Source organism: Drosophila subobscura, chromosome A, assembly GCF_008121235.1.
Source record: "Drosophila subobscura isolate 14011-0131.10 chromosome A, UCBerk_Dsub_1.0, whole genome shotgun sequence".
NCBI classification, from domain to species: Eukaryota; Metazoa; Arthropoda; class Insecta; order Diptera; family Drosophilidae; genus Drosophila; species Drosophila subobscura.
Window position 1 is genome coordinate 23,936,538 of NC_048530.1, and position 17,758 is coordinate 23,954,295.

The 17,758-nt window shown below is 45.4% G+C and overlaps 3 protein-coding genes across 4 annotated transcripts; 2 read left to right on the forward strand and 1 right to left on the reverse strand.

The window, feature by feature from the left end:
- The first annotated feature begins 353 nt into the window (after nucleotides 1-353).
- Nucleotides 354-2,198, forward strand: LOC117900303 (probable insulin-like peptide 6). Its single transcript, XM_034810621.1, has 3 exons — nucleotides 354-664; nucleotides 1,716-1,929; nucleotides 1,994-2,198. The coding sequence occupies exons 2-3, from the start codon at nucleotides 1,716-1,718 to the stop codon at nucleotides 2,143-2,145; spliced, it is 366 nt and encodes a 121-aa protein (XP_034666512.1). The 5' UTR covers nucleotides 354-664; the 3' UTR covers nucleotides 2,146-2,198.
- An 870-nt stretch (nucleotides 2,199-3,068) lies between these two features.
- LOC117897504 lies at nucleotides 3,069-4,145 on the reverse strand. Its single transcript, XM_034806398.1, has 2 exons — nucleotides 3,210-4,145; nucleotides 3,069-3,154 (listed from the first exon to the last, which is right to left on the reverse strand). Exon 1 carries the CDS (start codon nucleotides 4,057-4,059, stop codon nucleotides 3,382-3,384), a length of 678 nt encoding a protein of 225 aa, XP_034662289.1. The 5' UTR covers nucleotides 4,060-4,145; the 3' UTR covers nucleotides 3,069-3,154; nucleotides 3,210-3,381.
- A 1,870-nt stretch (nucleotides 4,146-6,015) lies between these two features.
- Nucleotides 6,016-9,533, forward strand: LOC117903038. Of its 2 annotated transcripts, XM_034814768.1 has the most exons (4): nucleotides 6,903-6,967; nucleotides 7,412-7,741; nucleotides 7,772-7,843; nucleotides 7,952-9,533. In XM_034814768.1, exons 2-4 carry the CDS (start codon nucleotides 7,520-7,522, stop codon nucleotides 8,432-8,434), a joined length of 777 nt encoding a protein of 258 aa, XP_034670659.1. In that variant the 5' UTR covers nucleotides 6,903-6,967; nucleotides 7,412-7,519; the 3' UTR covers nucleotides 8,435-9,533. The 2 variants fall into 2 exon arrangements, with proteins under 2 accessions (XP_034670660.1, XP_034670659.1); XM_034814769.1 differs by lacking the exons at nucleotides 7,412-7,741; nucleotides 7,772-7,843 and adding an exon at nucleotides 6,016-6,306 and having other exon boundaries at nucleotides 6,720-6,967; nucleotides 7,952-9,496.
- The last annotated feature ends 8,225 nt before the right edge of the window (nucleotides 9,534-17,758 follow it).

Sequence of the window (17,758 nt, forward strand, 5' to 3'; positions counted from 1 at the left end):
CACACGAGATGCAACAACAACTGCAGCAGCAGAAGCAGAAGCAGCAGCAGTACTCAAGCACATCAGCCGCAGCAGCAGCAGCAGCACCCGAAGCAGAAGCAGAAGCACGCGTCACCCCCCGAGCACAGTTCGATTGCCCCAGCCGCGGCCCAGACGCTGCTCGCTGCAATCGCCTATCGATCCCGATAGCTCATTGAGAGACAACCCAGCTCAGATCCCTGTCGATCCGCTTCGGTGCGCAATCGTGTTCTATACGCACAACGGAAGCTTCCCCCAACTATTTGTTCGTTTTGTTTCTTTTTTTTTTGCACGTAATACAAAAACCAGAAAGGGAACTCCCCGCCCCCCCAGCTCCAAACAAAAAGCCAAAACGTTAGTGTTAACGATTAAACGGTATATTTTTTTGTTTTGTTTTTCGTCAATTGATTGTGATTTTGAAACGGTGTGATTGCAAAATAATTAATCTGCACAATAACCAAAAAGAAAGTTCCTTAGGCAAGTGATAAAAGTAATAAAACGACACGGCATATAAACCAAATAAAATACAACAAATAATATCCAGCGCATATCCAATATATCTCCACGCACATAACCATCAAGATCCAGCGAGGACAAGGAGAATATTTGCTTTCTTAGCTACGCCCAGGACACGCAGCATGCAAATGTGAGTACAAACATGTTCGAGAATTGGTTTTAATGTGGGAATTTCGAGTGTTAATATCTGAGAGGGGTTAATGGTTTACCACCTGCATAAGCAGCAAGTTTTAGCTAATTTCTAATCATATCTTAGCCCTTAGCTTTGGTAACCAGAGCTGATCCAACTTATGGAAAAATTCTGTCTTTGAAAAAAGATCCAATTCGGTGCATTCATTGGAAAGTTCCTCCTGCTCTTGCGATAAAATGTTCCATGTACTTGCGTTTGATATACGAGAAACATTCATCTCTTCCGACGCGACTCAGCTCAAACGAAGTGGAGCCATCGGAGCCGAGCCGAACCGAACCGAACCGAACCGAGATCAATGCAGCCGAACAAACCAAACGCAAGTGGGAGGAGTGTTTGGGTGTTTTCGGTTTTCGGTTTTCGGTTTTCGGTGGGTGTGCTGCAATGTGATAGCTGTGTGACAGACAGGATGGCCGTTGCCGCCCGCCGCCACTTGTTTATTTTCAGTGGAAAACATTGAACCACATACGAGTACTATATGTAGGGTCGGCTGGGTCTGTCGGCTGGCAAGCAAAACAATAACAAAAACAAAAACAAAGCCGCATGGGGCATGCCTCACGCCCCGTTACTGATTGTGTATAAAAGGAACTCATGTTCCAAATGATAAGCCCAAGCCGACGGGCGCTTCAGCGGCAGACTGAGTTTATTTTTAAACACTGAAGTTTATGTAAATATTTCCTGGCCATCCCCAGCCTCAGACTCAGACTCAGCCTCAGCTTCAGCTTCAGTCGCAGCGTCTGACAAAAACAAAACCACAATCGACTGGCATCTGAGCTGAAAAATACAACAATAATATTTGACACTGATAAGCGGAGGAGGAGGAGGAGGAGCCAGGGAGCCAGGGAGCCAGAGTCCCATATCAAAGACACACAAAGCGGCGGGTAGATATCCGACAGACTTGGCGAATGTAGGGACAGATGAGACTTGGGAACAGGTGGATGGATATCCCTACTTCGCATCCCCAATTGCAACGTTCTTTCCTTCCTTTTTGCAGATGATTTTCGCAGTGGGATTTTCGTCTAAAGTGATTGTCGTGCTGGCCGCCATCATGCTGGCCCTGTCGCTGTCCGGCAGCCACGTGGCCGAGGCCAGTCCCGTGACCGTGACCACAGAGGATGGTGGTGTGCGCACGCGCTGTGCCGACTTCCTTGCGGAGTCCATTCAACTGATCTGCAGAAATCGCACACGCTCGCTGGCCGATGCCTATCGTAAGTACTCCACCGACGGCCCCAGAGAGAGTCGATTAATCAATGCGTTCATCCATCCGCACAGCCAACAGCTTCGGGCGTCGCAACAAGCGCTTCTCCCCCGACGAGATATTCTACAGGCCGCTGCAGAATGGACCCACACACGACTGCTGCATCCGCCCGTGCAACTACACGGAGCTCAAGCAGTACTGCGCTCCCCCCGAGGATGAGAACTGAGTGCGAAAGACCCGAGCGAGCACCAGCCAGGCCTAGGCATACATAAATATTGCACCAGCATCCCAGCAACTGTTCAAGCAGCAGCACCTCAGCACACAAGCAGCACCAGCGGCACCAGCGGCACACAAGAAGCAGCAGCAAGCAGCAGCAAGCAGCACCCCAGCAGCACCCCAGCAGCACCCCAGCAGCATCCAGCGAACCCCACATAGAGTACACGTACACCTAGCACATATTCCACTAATTTAAACTACACTCTAATTGCACTTTGTAAACAAATAAAAAACATGCGAAAGGCAAGAAATCCATCTAGGAAACTGCCCAGCCAGTATTTGTTCACAGACAGATAGATCCATAGATCATGCTGACTATATGCTTAGCCATTATTTACTCTGTCTGCAACAAGGAGAATTCACCTTCTAAGTATACCCCCACCTTGGTGCTGCACCTGCACTTGAGCTTGAAGGAAGCCACCTGAAACTTTACCAGGCAACTTCCCATAGAATAGAGTTAGAGTTCAGGTCATGCCTCAATTGTTGGCACTGCCACTCGGAGCATCATTCAAGCAGATTGCCAGATGACTTGACTTAGCTTTGAGTTGGGGCACGGGTACGGGTACGGGTTCGGTTCGGATAAGGGTTGGGTTTGGGTTTGGTTTGGGTTTGGGTTCATGCAAAATGCATGGGCTGGACACCCGAGCTGCCTGGAGGTTGGGTCAGCAGAGGATGATGACTGCAAATTAGATTACAAAACGCTGACGTTGAGTGTTTCAATGACACTCACACACACGCAAGGCAAATCCCTGCGATGCCTCTCCAACCACTTAAAGGACTTTTGATTGAAATTCTCACACATTTAATGCGCTGAAAACTAACCAAAAAATGCCATTTGAATGCGGATTATTTGGATTGTTCAACGCCAAATTGCTGCTCTTTTTGAGTGTCGAGAGTTGGGAACTTCTGCGTCTGTTGTGCGGGGTTTTAAGTTGATGAAATCCATATCCATAGATTGCCTGTTTTGAAGCCAAAAGTTATTCGAGCCAAAGTTATGATTATTCCAACGCTTACCGCAAACGCAGGATGAACCTCTCTTGACATTTTCCCCACGGGTTTCAACTGGTTGTAACTTTAACTTTAATTCGAAAGATATTATAAACCGAAACACCGAAAGATATAAGAACAGGTCCTCTAGGTCCCAATCTCAGGACTACTCTGCTTGCTTTTTCTTTGTTTTCGTAAATTAATTTTGACTTGAATTTTGATTATTTCTTGGGGCCGAGCCGCTTGTAATAGATGGAACGACTAAAGCCTGATTTCGAGGACTTTCATTGAGTGTTTTCCGCTTCAGTTCATTGTTCTCCACGGGCAATCCTTCCGGCAAACAAATGATCTTCAATCGCAGCTCCCGTTCGGCGTGCAACGTGGGGCTTGAATTCCCTTTTGAATTCGATTTGTTAGCTGCCACCTCTGGCTGGACATCAGTTGGAGTGGCTGTGGTCAATGCATCGTTTTGGGCAGTTTGTGTGCCATAAAAGGTGACCAAAATGTCAACAGAGGAAACTGCTGCTGGCGCCTCATCCTTAGCATTTTGCAATGGCTTCGCTGACTTATTGATCGAAGATTGTTTTGGCATAGAAAGCACTTCGCACTCCGCGGAACCTAGTGCCTTGCGAAAGAGTTTGTGGCAAAACGAAGCTCCTTGGAGTGGTTCGGGGCTGGGGCTGGGGCTGCTGCTGGACTTCTCCTCCACCGCGTTGCCCTGCTTTGAAGTGGAGCTACGTGGAGCACCTGCCGCAGTGGCAGGCAGTGTCGTGGGTCTTCCCACCTGTCCCTCGATGAACGAATCCCCTCGAAAGACTCGCTTCAGATTCGAAATTGAGTGCCGCAGCCACTGGTTGAGTTTTCCACGCTGGGCCATTACGGAATTACGCGCACAATTAAATTTCCAACTCTGAATGTTAGGCACAAAATCAACTCGAATTTTCTTTATGTTGGAACGATGGAATCTGCCCTGCTGCCTGAATGGGAATGTTTTGGATGGACTACTGAGGTTCTAAGGCACTAAAGCTATCTGTCGGTTGAGATTTCTACTGCGAATGGAAGAATCTATTTCGTAATTAGTTTCAGTGAAACATAAATAAATATTTATGCCTACAAATATTGGTTATAGTTTTCCTTTAGGGGAGACGCGGCAGAGCACTTGGTGGGGTGGCTGCCGGGTGGCAGGATAAACGACACCAGACACCAGGTCCCTGCCTGGACATCGTCCCCCACATATTCACCTCCCAGTGAAGCCTTAGAACAGCCGCTAAATCGAACAGAACCCCACACCGGTCCCAGGAGCTTGCTTCGGGGGTTGTAAGGCAAAAGCCAGTCTTTGCAGGACTTTTCCAAACAGTCTTCCGAGTAGGAGCGAGAGAGAAAGCGAGAGAGAAGTCCTATAAAGGATACATTCAACCCCAAAAGAGCCCAAGCCGAGGGGGGAAAATTCCACCCACAGACAGAAGTCACAGTTGGCCGCGTTGATTCATCCCAGTCCATATGGAGAAGTCATTTTCCATTCACTTCGATTCAATTCACTCGGGCCCCAACACTGAAATGAAACCCAAATTAGTGGAATGGCAATAAATGTTCCATGTGGAAAAACTAAACTGAGAACTTCAGCTACAAAAAACAATTCACATTTTTGGTTCACTTTTTCAAGGTCAGTGTCTTTTGGCTGCGAATTATTCAGAGTTGAGACATAAAATTTAGCTCCGATATTCACTCAAATCTTTGTGTTTTCATTTGTACGATGATCCTCTGCATTTATGCATGCTCCTTCCCCCCCTTCATTCGCATAACTTAAGTTTCATCTCTCTTTGCAAGATTCGTTGTGCTGCAAATTCTTAAAGAGAGGCAGACCCTGTTGCCTCTTTTTCGGGGAACTCTGCTCCACTGCCATCCCTTTCTAGCACACGCACAGGCGGACAACGCCACCCAATATGTATGGGTGCGCTAGGCAGACAAAGCAATAGCAAAGAACAGTTACTTTTGCTGTTGGCTCTCATCGCATACATACATACATATGTACATATTTGCGCCGCATGCTTGGCACGCGTTGAAGAAGAAGAAGAAGCTGAAGAAGGATGAAACAAAATTACAAAAGTAAAAAGCTGACGAAAACAAATACATATACAAAGTGTTGAATAGAAACAACAACCAGACATACATATGTACATATGTATGTATATATCTGCATATGGCACACACATACACATGTACGACCGATCGAATCGATCTTAAAGATCATCCGTCCCTTTCCCGTTTCATTTCAAAGTTATCTTTTTTGCGTAGTTACATTTTGTTGGGTACAATTTCAGGGTGCATGTGTGTGTGTGTGTGCGCGCAGAAAAGAAGAGGCCGAAGATCAATGTCGCCGTAAGCACCAGAATTGTTGCCATCTACACACACACACACGCACAGTTGGTTTTGTGTGAGCTTGCAACATGTACCCGATTTTTCCATGCATCCAAATGTACTTCACATGTTCCTACTCTCTTGTAAAACTTAGACGCATGTAGACGTCATTTTTGGACGAGCTCCGGCAAATAATCGCGAATTTAAATTAATTGTGTTTTATTCTGTGAGAAATACGAAAAAAAAAAAAAAAAAACTGCGTCGACTTGCAAGGCTTTTCCTCGCCTCACATTAAAATCTGGTTCGAACCGAAAGCCTCTCAGATTTCACACACGTGCTCGAAACAGTTGTTTCCATCGTTCCACCTTGCTGGAAGAGAGCTCCGACAGCGAAGAGCGCGCCGCGTAAGAGAGTGGCCAGCTGTTTTCGTTTTGCTCGTTCCGTGCACGGCGGCAGTGAGTGTTTGAGCGGTCTGCATTCGCGTCCAAGTTTGCGTTTCGTTCACTTGGACAACCTACTTAACTCTGGGACTGACACATGAGACGGCCGCGCACCATTGGCGTAACCAACTTGGTGGTAGAATACCCTGATAAGAACTTCTGCCGCTGCGTGCTTTGCGATAGGACCCTCTCCGGCTGCCTGCGAAGCAACATCAAGCGGCACTACTAGCGGCTGCATCCGGAAGTCGTTCTGCCACGGCCCCAAGGCAAAGGAGCACCCGTGGAAACGAAGGACAAAGGAACCCCGGTAGAAGCGAAAAAGACAGGTTGGTTCAAGTTTGCAAATAATAAGTAACAATCACTAACTAAAGCAAGCACCAAATGAGTCGCACTTTTGAGCGATATCCTCTATCTTTGACACTCGCTCTATTCTCTCTCTCTCTCTCTCTCTCTCTCTCTCTCTCTCTCTCTCTTTCCCGCAGAGTGTTTTGCGTGTTTGACGCTCTGCCGATCAAGCGTTAACCCTAGAAAGAACCAAAAAAAAACGTTAACCTTTAAAAGCCGAAAAATAAATCTTCGATGAGAGTAAGGTTACCAGCCGGACAAGTTTTTATTGGTAACCCACACAGCCCAAGTTTTTATTGTTAACCCACACAGCCCAAGTTTTTATTGTTAACCCACATAGCCCACATATTACCCAATGGAATGCGATAATTTATAATTGATTTTTGGGTTACAGTTACAAAGGTCAGAAGGATGGGACGAGTAGCGCTTGTGGAGACGCTTACGCTGGCTAAGTTGGAGCCGGATGGCAAGCATTGCCGCTGCCGCATCTGCAACGAGACACTCATCTACCTTTCGGCCAATGTGCGCCGACACTACAAGAACTGTCACCCAGAGTACATACCGGATCAGACGGTGGCACATCCACCAGCGGAGAATAGGAAGCACTTGCGTCGGAGTCAAACCAAATCGAATCCAGGTCTAGTAAGTAGATGCAACTTTCAGCTATCAAAAAGACACACAAAGGAGTGTTCCCCGGCTGAGTAAACAGCGTGCGCCTCCAATGTTCCCTTGAGCACTGATTAGGCAAAAGCCAAGGCTGTCGCAGAGAGTAAAAACCAACGCAAACTGAGTATAAGCCAAAGCAAACCAAACCAAAACCTCTACGGCAGCAGCCAGAATATCCAAAGATTCGCTTTTCGCACACAGTCAGTGCCGTGCCGATGGACCGGTTTACATTGTTTTGTTTCTCGTGCCATGTTCCATGTGTTCCAACGCTCTCTGAACCGCCACCGCCAGCGAGTGAACCACTCACCACTCCCAGAGAACGAACGAATACGTGCACGGAGAGGCACAATGGGTTCGGTTCGGTTCGGTTCGGTTTCGGTTCTGTTTCTGGTTAACGCTGGTTTTCCGCTCTCTTCCCAGTATCTGGATGGGTGTGCGTTGGTTTTTACACGGGCTGAGACTGCTTTTATTCCGTTTTCGAGTGTCGGATAGAGTGCAACGCCGTCGCCCGTTTCAATCCAATCAAAAATGCCAAAAAAGTACTCGAACCCCGTGAATAAGTATTTCGTGTACAACGAGCACACGCGAAAGAGCACCTGCCTGCAGTGCCGCTTCGACATGGCCGGCAAGCACTCGGAGAACCTTATGCGACATCTCAAACGGAAGCACCAGCACACATACGCGACGCTCATAGAGATGCGCCGGCTACGACATAATCTTATGAGCCAGTCGCTGGCCAAAGTGGAATCAGTTTATGCTGATGATGCCGCTGCCACTGCCGCTGCCGCTGCCGTGCCGTTGTCTTCCATGTTTCAGTTCTCCTCCCAAGCTAAAAAACTAAAGATCAAAGTGGTAAGACTCTCGAGAGAAGAGCTACAATTTGGGCTGAAGAGAAGCTCCTTCAGATAACCTCCCCCATGCTATCTGTTTAATGATCCATTTGTTTTCAATTATTTGCAGGATCCTGCGAAGGCACAGAGCAGCACCAAGGAATCGGGCGACGAGGAGGAGGAGGACCACCCCAGTGGCCAGCTCTCCAATGAACACTTCGAGAGCATCTTCATTGGAAAGACGGAGGTGGCGGAGGTCGAGGATGAGGAGCTGTCAGACGATCAACTGGTCGATGCCGACGAGATGCGCTTCTCAGAGGCACTCAACCAGACAGTGCCGGCCATTTCAGCGACCTGGTCGATGCGCAGCTCACCTTCGGCTCCACCGTCTACATCCACTTTCTCCATCGGAGCGTCCACTACACTGTCCGGAGACGATGCCTCCTATCTACAATATCTGGGCAATAAGTATAAGAAGTACTCCGCGCGCACCAAGCAAACGGTTCAGTTCCAGATAAATCGCATTTTGTACCGGGCCGACATGGGCCACTTCGATAAAGACGAAGCCAAAAAGCCCAATGAATCGGAAGAGGCAGACCGAACATGTTTGTAGCTATAGGAGGAACTTTAACATTTACATATTATTAATACATATAATACTTGTATATTCATTTGTCGATGGCTGTTACGGGAAGAGCGCAAGGATATTATTTTTTGTGATGTTAATGGATGTAGCTTTAGGCCGTGAATCTTTATAGCTATTATTTAAGCGAAACTCTTTAAGAAATTGATTTTTTGTCAATACTTTTTTTTGTCATCAATTAATTATAACACTTTAAACATTTGTTGCTTAAGAGAAGTACTCTAAAAGTATAGTTTATTAGATCCGTTAAGAATTTATGTATAAGGCAAATCGGAAATATGGGTTCGGAAACGATTACTTCTCTGGGAAATCTATTTTTGTAAAATTTTATTTTGCATATTTTCATTATTTCATATCATTATTTGTTGCTTAAGAGAAGTACTCTAAAAGTATAGTTTATTAGATCCGTTAAGAATTTATGTATAAGGCTAATCGGAAATATGGGTTCGGTAACGATTACTTCTCTGGGAAATCTATTTTTGTATAATTTTATTTTGCATATTTTGTTGATAAATCAATTAATTATAACACTTTAAACACTTGTTGGTTGAGAGAAGTACTCCAAAAGTATAGTTTATTAGATCCGTTAAGAATTTATGTATAAGGCAAATCGGAAATATGGGTTCGGAAACGATTACTTCTCTGGGAAATCTATTTTTGTAAAATTTTATTTTGCATATTTTCATTATTTCATATCATTATTTGTTGCTTAAGAGAAGTACTCTAAAAGTATAGTTTATTAGATCCGTTAAGAATTGATGTATAAGGCTAATCGGAAATATGGGTTCGGTAACGATTACTTCTCTGGGAAATCTATTTTTGTATAATTTTATTTTGCATATTTTGTTGATAAATCGAGGCCATGTTATGGTATATACAGAAATCAAATCACACCTATATTGTTGTTCCATTTAAGTGCCACAATTAACGCTTCTTTCAGGTATTCCATGCACCCCCACATCGGGGCACATTCAAATCAGGTCACATCCCCCACCAGCAGCACCCATGGCTTGCTGGCGCTCCTCTTGATGTTTGCCTTGGAGCCATTCAGATCATTGCCCCCCATTTAAGAGGGGGTCAAGGCTCATTCGCAGGTCGGTCGAACGATGCCCACAAAATGCGGTTCAACTACCCGCAATGAAATCCATACAGGGTCAACATCTTTGGCACCCTCCAGCCACCATCTCAGGACAGGATGATGATGATGATGACGAGCGTTGAACGTTGAAATGTTGAAGGGAAAGTGCGTGAAGGAAACACACACAAAAATATTTCTGCTTAGTTCGGCTCATTTCGCCTTGCCGTGCCGTGCCTTGCCGTGCCTCCTTTTCGAAGCGTGGAAAGTTTTTTCATCTTTCCAAAGCAGATGTTCTCCGTGGCTCGCTCTCTCCCTCACCCTCTCTCTTCGTCGCTCTGTGTGTGTGCGTGTGTTCGTTTGGGTGTATTTTCATTGTGCTCTTTTAGAATTTCGTGAGGTTGCTACCATGGGCCAAAGAAAGGGAGAAAATAAAAAGAAAAGAGCGTTAAAAATTAGCAACCAATTCTGCAATGTGGGATTTATTCTGATGCAAGCTGTTCTTTATAGAAAAATAAGTTTTTAGCAGCTCCTTTGGAGTCAGAATCGCGCCGCCGTGTGTTTGTAGCACTTTGCATTAGCAGACCAAGCAGACTGAAAGAGCAGCAATTGCCGCAGAATGAGGAAATGCTAGAATCGACTACTGTATTTTAATACCCTGGCAAATTGTGTGTTCTATTTGCCTGCTCCAGCATGCCTATCCGATATTCCATCAATTTGGCTTATAGGCGAAAATACATACGTACAAATGTACACACATACATATCTATGTAACTGTATCGCTTAAGCACACCCAGCATTCGCTGTGCTTCATGTTCGTGTGTGTGTGTGTGTGTTTGTGTGTTTGCGAGAGTAAGCCGGCTGACCAGCTTTATCTGTGACTTTGTCGCTCTCTATGCTCCACGCGCCACGCTCTCTTCTTCCTGGCAGCCTTCGAAACCAGCAACGTCTGTCACCGGTCCTACTCTCTTTCTGTCTCTGTCTCCGTCTCCGTCGCTGTCCTGTCCCCTTCCCAGCCTATTCATTTATCTTCGCATGTTTTTTGTGCATAGGGGCGCTCTGTGTGTAGTCCCTTTTTATTCAACCACCTCCTCCCGCATTACGGACCTCGTTCCACTTCGATTTATGGGGACGCTTATGCGTTCACCGTCCTCTTGACGGGTTATTAAAGGTTCATTGTCAAATATTTGGGTACAACCATGCTGCTGTTTATCGCCTCTGCTGCTGCCGCTGCTGCTGCTACTGCTGCTGCTGTCCTCGGTCTCTGCTTTTGATTCCTCTTTGCTGTATCGCCAGAATGAACTAACAGTTCTCTTGAATTTCTTTGTTTTTCTGGCTACATCGTGCAAGAGCTACGATAAGCATTTAGGAAACTTTAGAAATTATTCGATTTAAAACAAAAACACGGCAAAAATCAAGCCGTATCCAACGAAGGAGGCAATGTAAAAGTATTGATCCAAGCAGTGCTAAAATGGCCTCTCTTCTGTGTTTTCTCTTTCTGCCTAATTCCGAACTGTATGTAGAAATGCCAAAAGCAAAGGAAGATGCACAAACACAACAGCAGAAGAATGAGAAGTCGCAAAAACCTACCGACTCTCCGATTCTCTCGCACATCTTCAACGCACAATCAGAGATAATCATTTGACTTGAAGAAACGCTCGTGAATGGGGTGCATGAGTGGGTTAATCAAGCACAACGAATTAAATGTTAAACAAATTTTCTTTCATTTTGCTTTTCCCCAGACGTTAAATTTAAAAGACGATTAATGGCTCATTAGATGAAACAGATAAAACGGAAGTTGCCAGTTTACAGGACTAAATCATTGACAGAAATTAATTATATTTTGCCAGATTGATATTTAAGCTAAATGTGTTCCACACCTGCGTGCTTGCCTATGTGTGTGGGTTTGTGTGGGTGTGTGCGTGTTCGTGTCTGTCATTTCGTTCCCAGAGGGGCGTCGCAAGCTGAACGGATGAATGATGATGGCGTTGACGATGGATTGAATCTGAGCCCACAGGGACCACGTGGAGGATAATGGAAAGAAACAGTATGCTGGATACTGGCAATGAGAGATACTGGTCATTGGCACTTGTGAACATCCAATATAACATTTTAATGATAAATATCTGATTAATGTTGGTCACAAAACTGCATGCAGAATGGGTTTGCAGACAGAAAATCAAAGCAAAGGTTTTGTTTTATGAATTTTCCACCTGACACAAATATGAGAGGTAATGAGGAGAGTGCAAGTTTGTTATACCAGAACTAATAACCTTAAGCCAAATGATTTGTGGACCTCCAGCCACCCTACTCCCTGGTTATACTCCACCCTACACCTAAAAATGTATGCACGTACATACATACGTACAGTATGCATGTATGTGTGTGTGTATACCAACAGAAAACCAAATTTTATCTGCACTGGGAGCAGGGAAACGAGACACACAGCTCAGTTGAAGTTTCCTTTGATATTTAACAATCTTTGAACAGCTGAAAGACAGGAACAAAATGCCCAACCCAGCCTAAACTCAACATTCATGCGTATGTGTGTGTGTGTGTGTGTGTGTGTGTGTGTGTGTGTGTGTGTGTGTTTTGTGTTTCTGTATGTTTACAGACAAAGGCCAACAAGTTGCTATGGGAATGGGAGTGGGGAAATTGTTGCCATCAAAATCCCTCCACTCGCACAACGCGAACAGCAAATGTGGTGGAAGGGGTGGGCCATCAAGCCAACAGCAGGAGCAACAGCGAACAGGAGAATAAGTGTAACAAAAACAACAAGAACATTATTATCATAGCAAAGGAGGAATAGTCAGAAATTCGACTATAAAGATACCTGCCACTCCGATACATACATACATGCATACATACATATGTATGTATACATTTGTATTTATGTATACATTTGTACAACCGCAAAATATCATGGAAGGAACCGTTTAAAAGTGAACCAAATTAGTGCATGGGACACAAATTCCATTCCGAGGAACACTTAGACATCATTAGAATGAGATATTTGATTTCAGCGTAGAATTTGATTTTATCTGGAGTTTAGATTAAAGGTAGGTTTGGTTACAATTTGGAAACGAATAAAATACAAGTACAACACTTTATGGCGTCGGAAATGTCTCTCCAGCCCCTTCATACATACAAGCCTACATATTTACATACAAATGCGCATACATTTGCATAATACAAAATATAGTCTACCCACAGAAACAGCAACAGGGAGGAAGCAACAACAAGAGCAAAAGCTACAAAGGAGAGAGGCGAAAGGAGGCGTAACACACATGAAGCAGAGCTCACACATGCGACAAGGCTAATCCTAATAATCTTTTAGTTTTCTTAAAGATAACGAGAGAGAGGCCTCCTCCCACCCCCGCCCGACGGCTGATTGATTTCGTTCTGCTGTGAATGAGTGAGCGAGCAGAGTGGTGTGGCTTGTGTGCTCAAGAGGCGGGTGGAGAGGCTGTACGAGAGTTCCCCACATGCAAACTAGGAAGAACGGACGCCACGTGTGAGTGAGAGGCCAGTGCCCGAGAGGGATGCGAGAATGGAATGGAATGAATGGCAAAGTACACGACCCGTTACGCACGCACACACACACACGCCCAGATGGCGACGGCATACGCAAAGCAAACGTGTCGCTTGACATTTCTCTCCATCTTCACTGTAGAGTTCTCTTTACTTTACATAATTCGCTTAAGTTAACTTCTTTTGGTGTTTTCTTTCCGTTTTCTTCTTATTTTGTAAGTAAAATAGATGAAAATCAATTTGACGTGTGCTGAATTCTGTTTTCGGTTTAAAAACTCGTTTTACAAAAGATAATAAAAAAGGCAAAGGCGAAAGTAGGGCCAAGGAAGAGGTAGCGGAACGAGATGACACAAACAAGGGTGGGCCATTGTTGCCGCAGGAGCGAAGACGAGGCGCGGGGGACACAAAATGGAAATCAACTCGAATTGTGTGTGCCCCGCCATGGGGTGGGGAGGGTATGGGTTGCCTGGGCTCTCGACACAGAAGTGATGAAGTGGCGACCATGTCAAAGGTAAAGCAAGAAATCTAAATACATGCATATGTACATGTATGTATGTATGTATGTACACTCCTAAATCGAACTTCAACGCTGTAAAACACACATTGAGAATCCTCAAAAGCAAAAGAGAAAGCCAACCCTTTGGACATTGATATGCAATGACTTCTGACCGGAGATTAACTCTGAGATAATGGATACATAATATGCACAAATAAATATATTTATGTATGAATTATCATCCGATTGTTTGGCTATGCACAAACATGATGTTTCCGCCACGTCAAGGAGCTCGAAAAAATACCCACCGCAAAAGGCGCAAGGGAACTGAGCGAACGATTTTGTTGTTCCCATCATCATTTAGGGGTGGCAATAATTACATCCATATTTTTACCATTTCAATTTGAAAGAAAAATCGACCCACTCGACAGGCCCCACCCCGCAGCGGAATACGTGGCTTCTATGTGTGTGTGTGTGTGTGTGTGTGTGTGTGTGTGTGTGTGTGTGTGTGTGTGTGTGTGTGTGTGTGTGTGTGTGTGTGTGTGTGTGTGTGTGTATGGGTGTGTGCATGCCTGCTGGGACATGTTTTCCCCTGCTGCGGCCAACAATAGGTGTCGCAGGCACGAACAAAAAACTAAATGAATCAATGAGAGAGGCAAATGGCAGGCAATTGCACGGGTTGTGGGGGGGGAAGGGCTCTGAGATGCGGAACGAGCCAGAGGCAAAACTGAAGGGCACAATAACCTCGCCGACTAACTCGATTTTCGCCAAATTAAATTTGTTTGGTTTTATGCTTTCAGTTCTAGAGCGAGGATATAAAAAAACGGGGAGTGCAAAGAGCCTCAGGCAGTGCCCCAGTTCTAGGCAAGAAAAAACGATTCGGTGAGAGATTTTCCATTCAATAACAACTACAATAATTAATCACATCCCGATCTTCAAACAAACTCTTCGGATTCCGCTTCGGATAAGCCTGGATCAATTCGTAATCGTTTATCTAATGGAATCAATTTGCTGCGAATGCACGTACTTCCCCCCATGCGGGTAGCACAGCAGTTTCTGCCCACCCCGACGCGGTCCTGCACTGACGACAACGCATTTTGTGTCCTGGCAACGCAGTAGCCTGCAGACACTGACATGGAAGCAGCGGGAGATGTCTGTGTACGCAAACTCTGCGACATCTCTCCGCCTGTTGTCCTGTCAGTCAAAGACAAATTTCAGCGCAAATAGAGCGGCAGAACGCGGTGGAGAGCCTGAGCCAAGCCAAGCCACTGCGCCATAGAAGACCCAGACAGGGCAGCAGCCGGGCAGATTCTGCTTCTTATCATCATTATCAATATCACTGGCAGCAGCCAGTGTGGACAGATGCATACTTTGTGCAGCAAAAGTTGTCCTAAAGCTCCTAAAAAATTTAAATTGTAGGCTCTAACCCACAGCTGGTTTTCGAGTGCAAAAACGTTTACGGGGCTTCATGGAGTTCGTTCCACCTCCAGCACGCACACACGCACACTCGCACACTTATTCAAACCCCCACCCCTGCAATCAGGGCGCTTAATTAGTTTAAGTGCGTCCCGTTAGACGGGTAAACTATAGTTGAGTGCAGGTACAGTACTGTGATGATGCCTAGATGTGTGGACATGAGTGTTGATATTATTTACAAAACATTTCAATTGATTTAGTCCAAGCGGCAGGGAAACTTTTAATGCATGCAAAGTGCTTGCTGTAACTCTAAGAGCTTCCGGACAGCTTCCCTTTGGCGGACAGCGGACAGCATCTCCTAGGCGGACATCGTATATTCACCTTATTCACCTTAGGTACTGTATATGTACATATGTATGTATGTACATATATGTATGTACATATGTACATATGTATGTATATTTCTCTGCCTCCGATTTTCGATTGTTTACTTTACTATTTTTATTAACAAATTTGTTGTTTAAGGGGATTTACCACAAAATTGGTGTGTGTGTGTTTGTGTGTGTGTGTGTGTTTGTGTGTGTGTGTGTGTTTGTGTGTGTGTGTGTGTGTACGAGTGGTGTGTCATTGGTGAGAGCTCCCTTGGGGAGACATTTCTCACAGTCGGACAAGCGTTTCTCACTCCAATCCCTCCGCTGCACATTGGGCCGAGACATCTGCTATGCTGGCATCGATTCGAAAACTAAATATAGAGACTTGAAACTGTCTACAGTTGGATGTAATTATATCCATACAAACATAAATACATTTCCAATAAAGGTTGCATTTTTTACACAAGTTTCCAAAAGCCACACCCACTGTGCACCGGGAAAACGTAGAATTGCGCCCGGAGGGGCGTTTCCCGCCACCTAAATAAAATTCCCATAATCCAAAAAAGACAAACCAAAATCTAAGCGATATCGCCTCAAAGGTTGAGCACTACATTTTGGGGCTGATTGAAAGTGATTTTCAATTAAAAAATCACAAGCCGAAAATGATTTCATCAACGACGATAAGAAGCGTCTGCGTCGACGTCTCTGTCGGCGTTAGAAGCGGCAAACGAAACGAAATGCGTTTTTCCACTTTAATTGGTTTCTGAGCTGAGCAACCCCCCAGAGCGACCACAGCGACAATGACACTTTGTGCCTGTGTGTGCCGAAAGGGGGAGAGGAGAGTGTGTGGAGAAGGGAGAGATTGGTTGTACAGCGAGAGGAGAGTGAGATGCTGGCTGAATGCAGCAGCAGCAGCAGCGGCAGCAGCAGCAGCTGTATGAATTTTTAACAGCTGATAGCATTTGAAATTTATGACGTTGAACACACACAGCCGCAATGGGCAGGCTTGGCTTCGGCTCGTCGGACTCTCTTTACCAACGGCCATCACATCCACTCTCTTCAGGCGGAGGGCGCTCTTCGCTTTGAGTCCGATGGATGCCTTGCCTCTCTCTTTTGTCTTACCTTTCTCAGTTTTGTGCTTGTTGCGAGGTTGGGATCGGTTCGGTTCGGTTCGGCACAACCACTTCCAAGTGTTGGTGTCTGTGCTGAGCGAGGGGAGCAGAGCAGGGCCTGATCTTGCCATAACAGTTGTTGCATTGTCTCCCCTCCCGACCCCCACCACACCGTTCAATTCCATGTTATGTTACGTTACGTTCTGTCTGTTCCTGCCTGTCTCGTCTCATGCATTGCAGTGCAGTGCAGTGATAACAGCTGACGACTGTGCTACTGTGTGTGTGTGTGTGTGTGCGTGCTGCGTCTTTGACTACCTGTGATTGACGATTGACTAAATGGGAACAGCTGCACATGTAAGATAAGAAGAAGAAGAAGAAGAAGCAGAAGGAGAAGAAGTAGATAAATAAGGAGAAGCAGAAAGGAGAGAGTGGTGCCGAGAGATTATCCTTTGTGTCGATGTTTTAATGCACTTACATACATATGTATGTACATACATATGTACATATGTATGTATGAATGTACAGTGAAATTCCCTAAAGCCAGATACCCACTGTCGCAGTTTTTTCAGACGATTGGGAGGCCTAACTTTATGGAGAAGAAAACATACTTAATTGATTTAACATTTTTAAGGCCCCAAATCTTTCAGATTTATGGTTAGATTTTGTTGCCTAGTGTAATTCCCCAATAGGAACAGACTGATACTCGATTATGTCTTGCCCGTGCTGAAGTACACTATGACTAGCAGCTGTTAAGACCTTTGCCTAGATACATTTCCAAGACGTGCACCGAGACCGAGGGTCGAAAATATTCCTGTGCATAGGAACAATTCTGTTTAGAAGGTGCTACCCTTCCCTTCATGCTTGTTCATCGAAGAGAATTGAAAATAACATTTTGGCATCTCCCTCTGGCTAAGCTAATGGCATCGACCAAAGATCACCACACCCCATACCCCACACCACACTCTCTACCCACTTGGTCGGCGGGGGGTACCTCACTTTAGCATAATCCCTGCTTAATTGCTGCTCGGTTTGAGGCACACACAAATGACAACCCTCCGCCACTAACCCCACTCCACTCCACTCCTCCCAACCAACGAACCGACCTGTACAGGCAACCCCTCCCCCAATCTCTTTGAACCGAATACTCCCAAGCACCCACCCTCTTCACAACGCCCCTCTTCTCAGTCAGCGCTTGTATTGTTTGCCCGGTTTGGCCCTTTATTTTACTGCCTCGTCGTGGCTGTCAAAACGGATACACACCAGCATACACTTGGCCCAATATGTAATCGTACA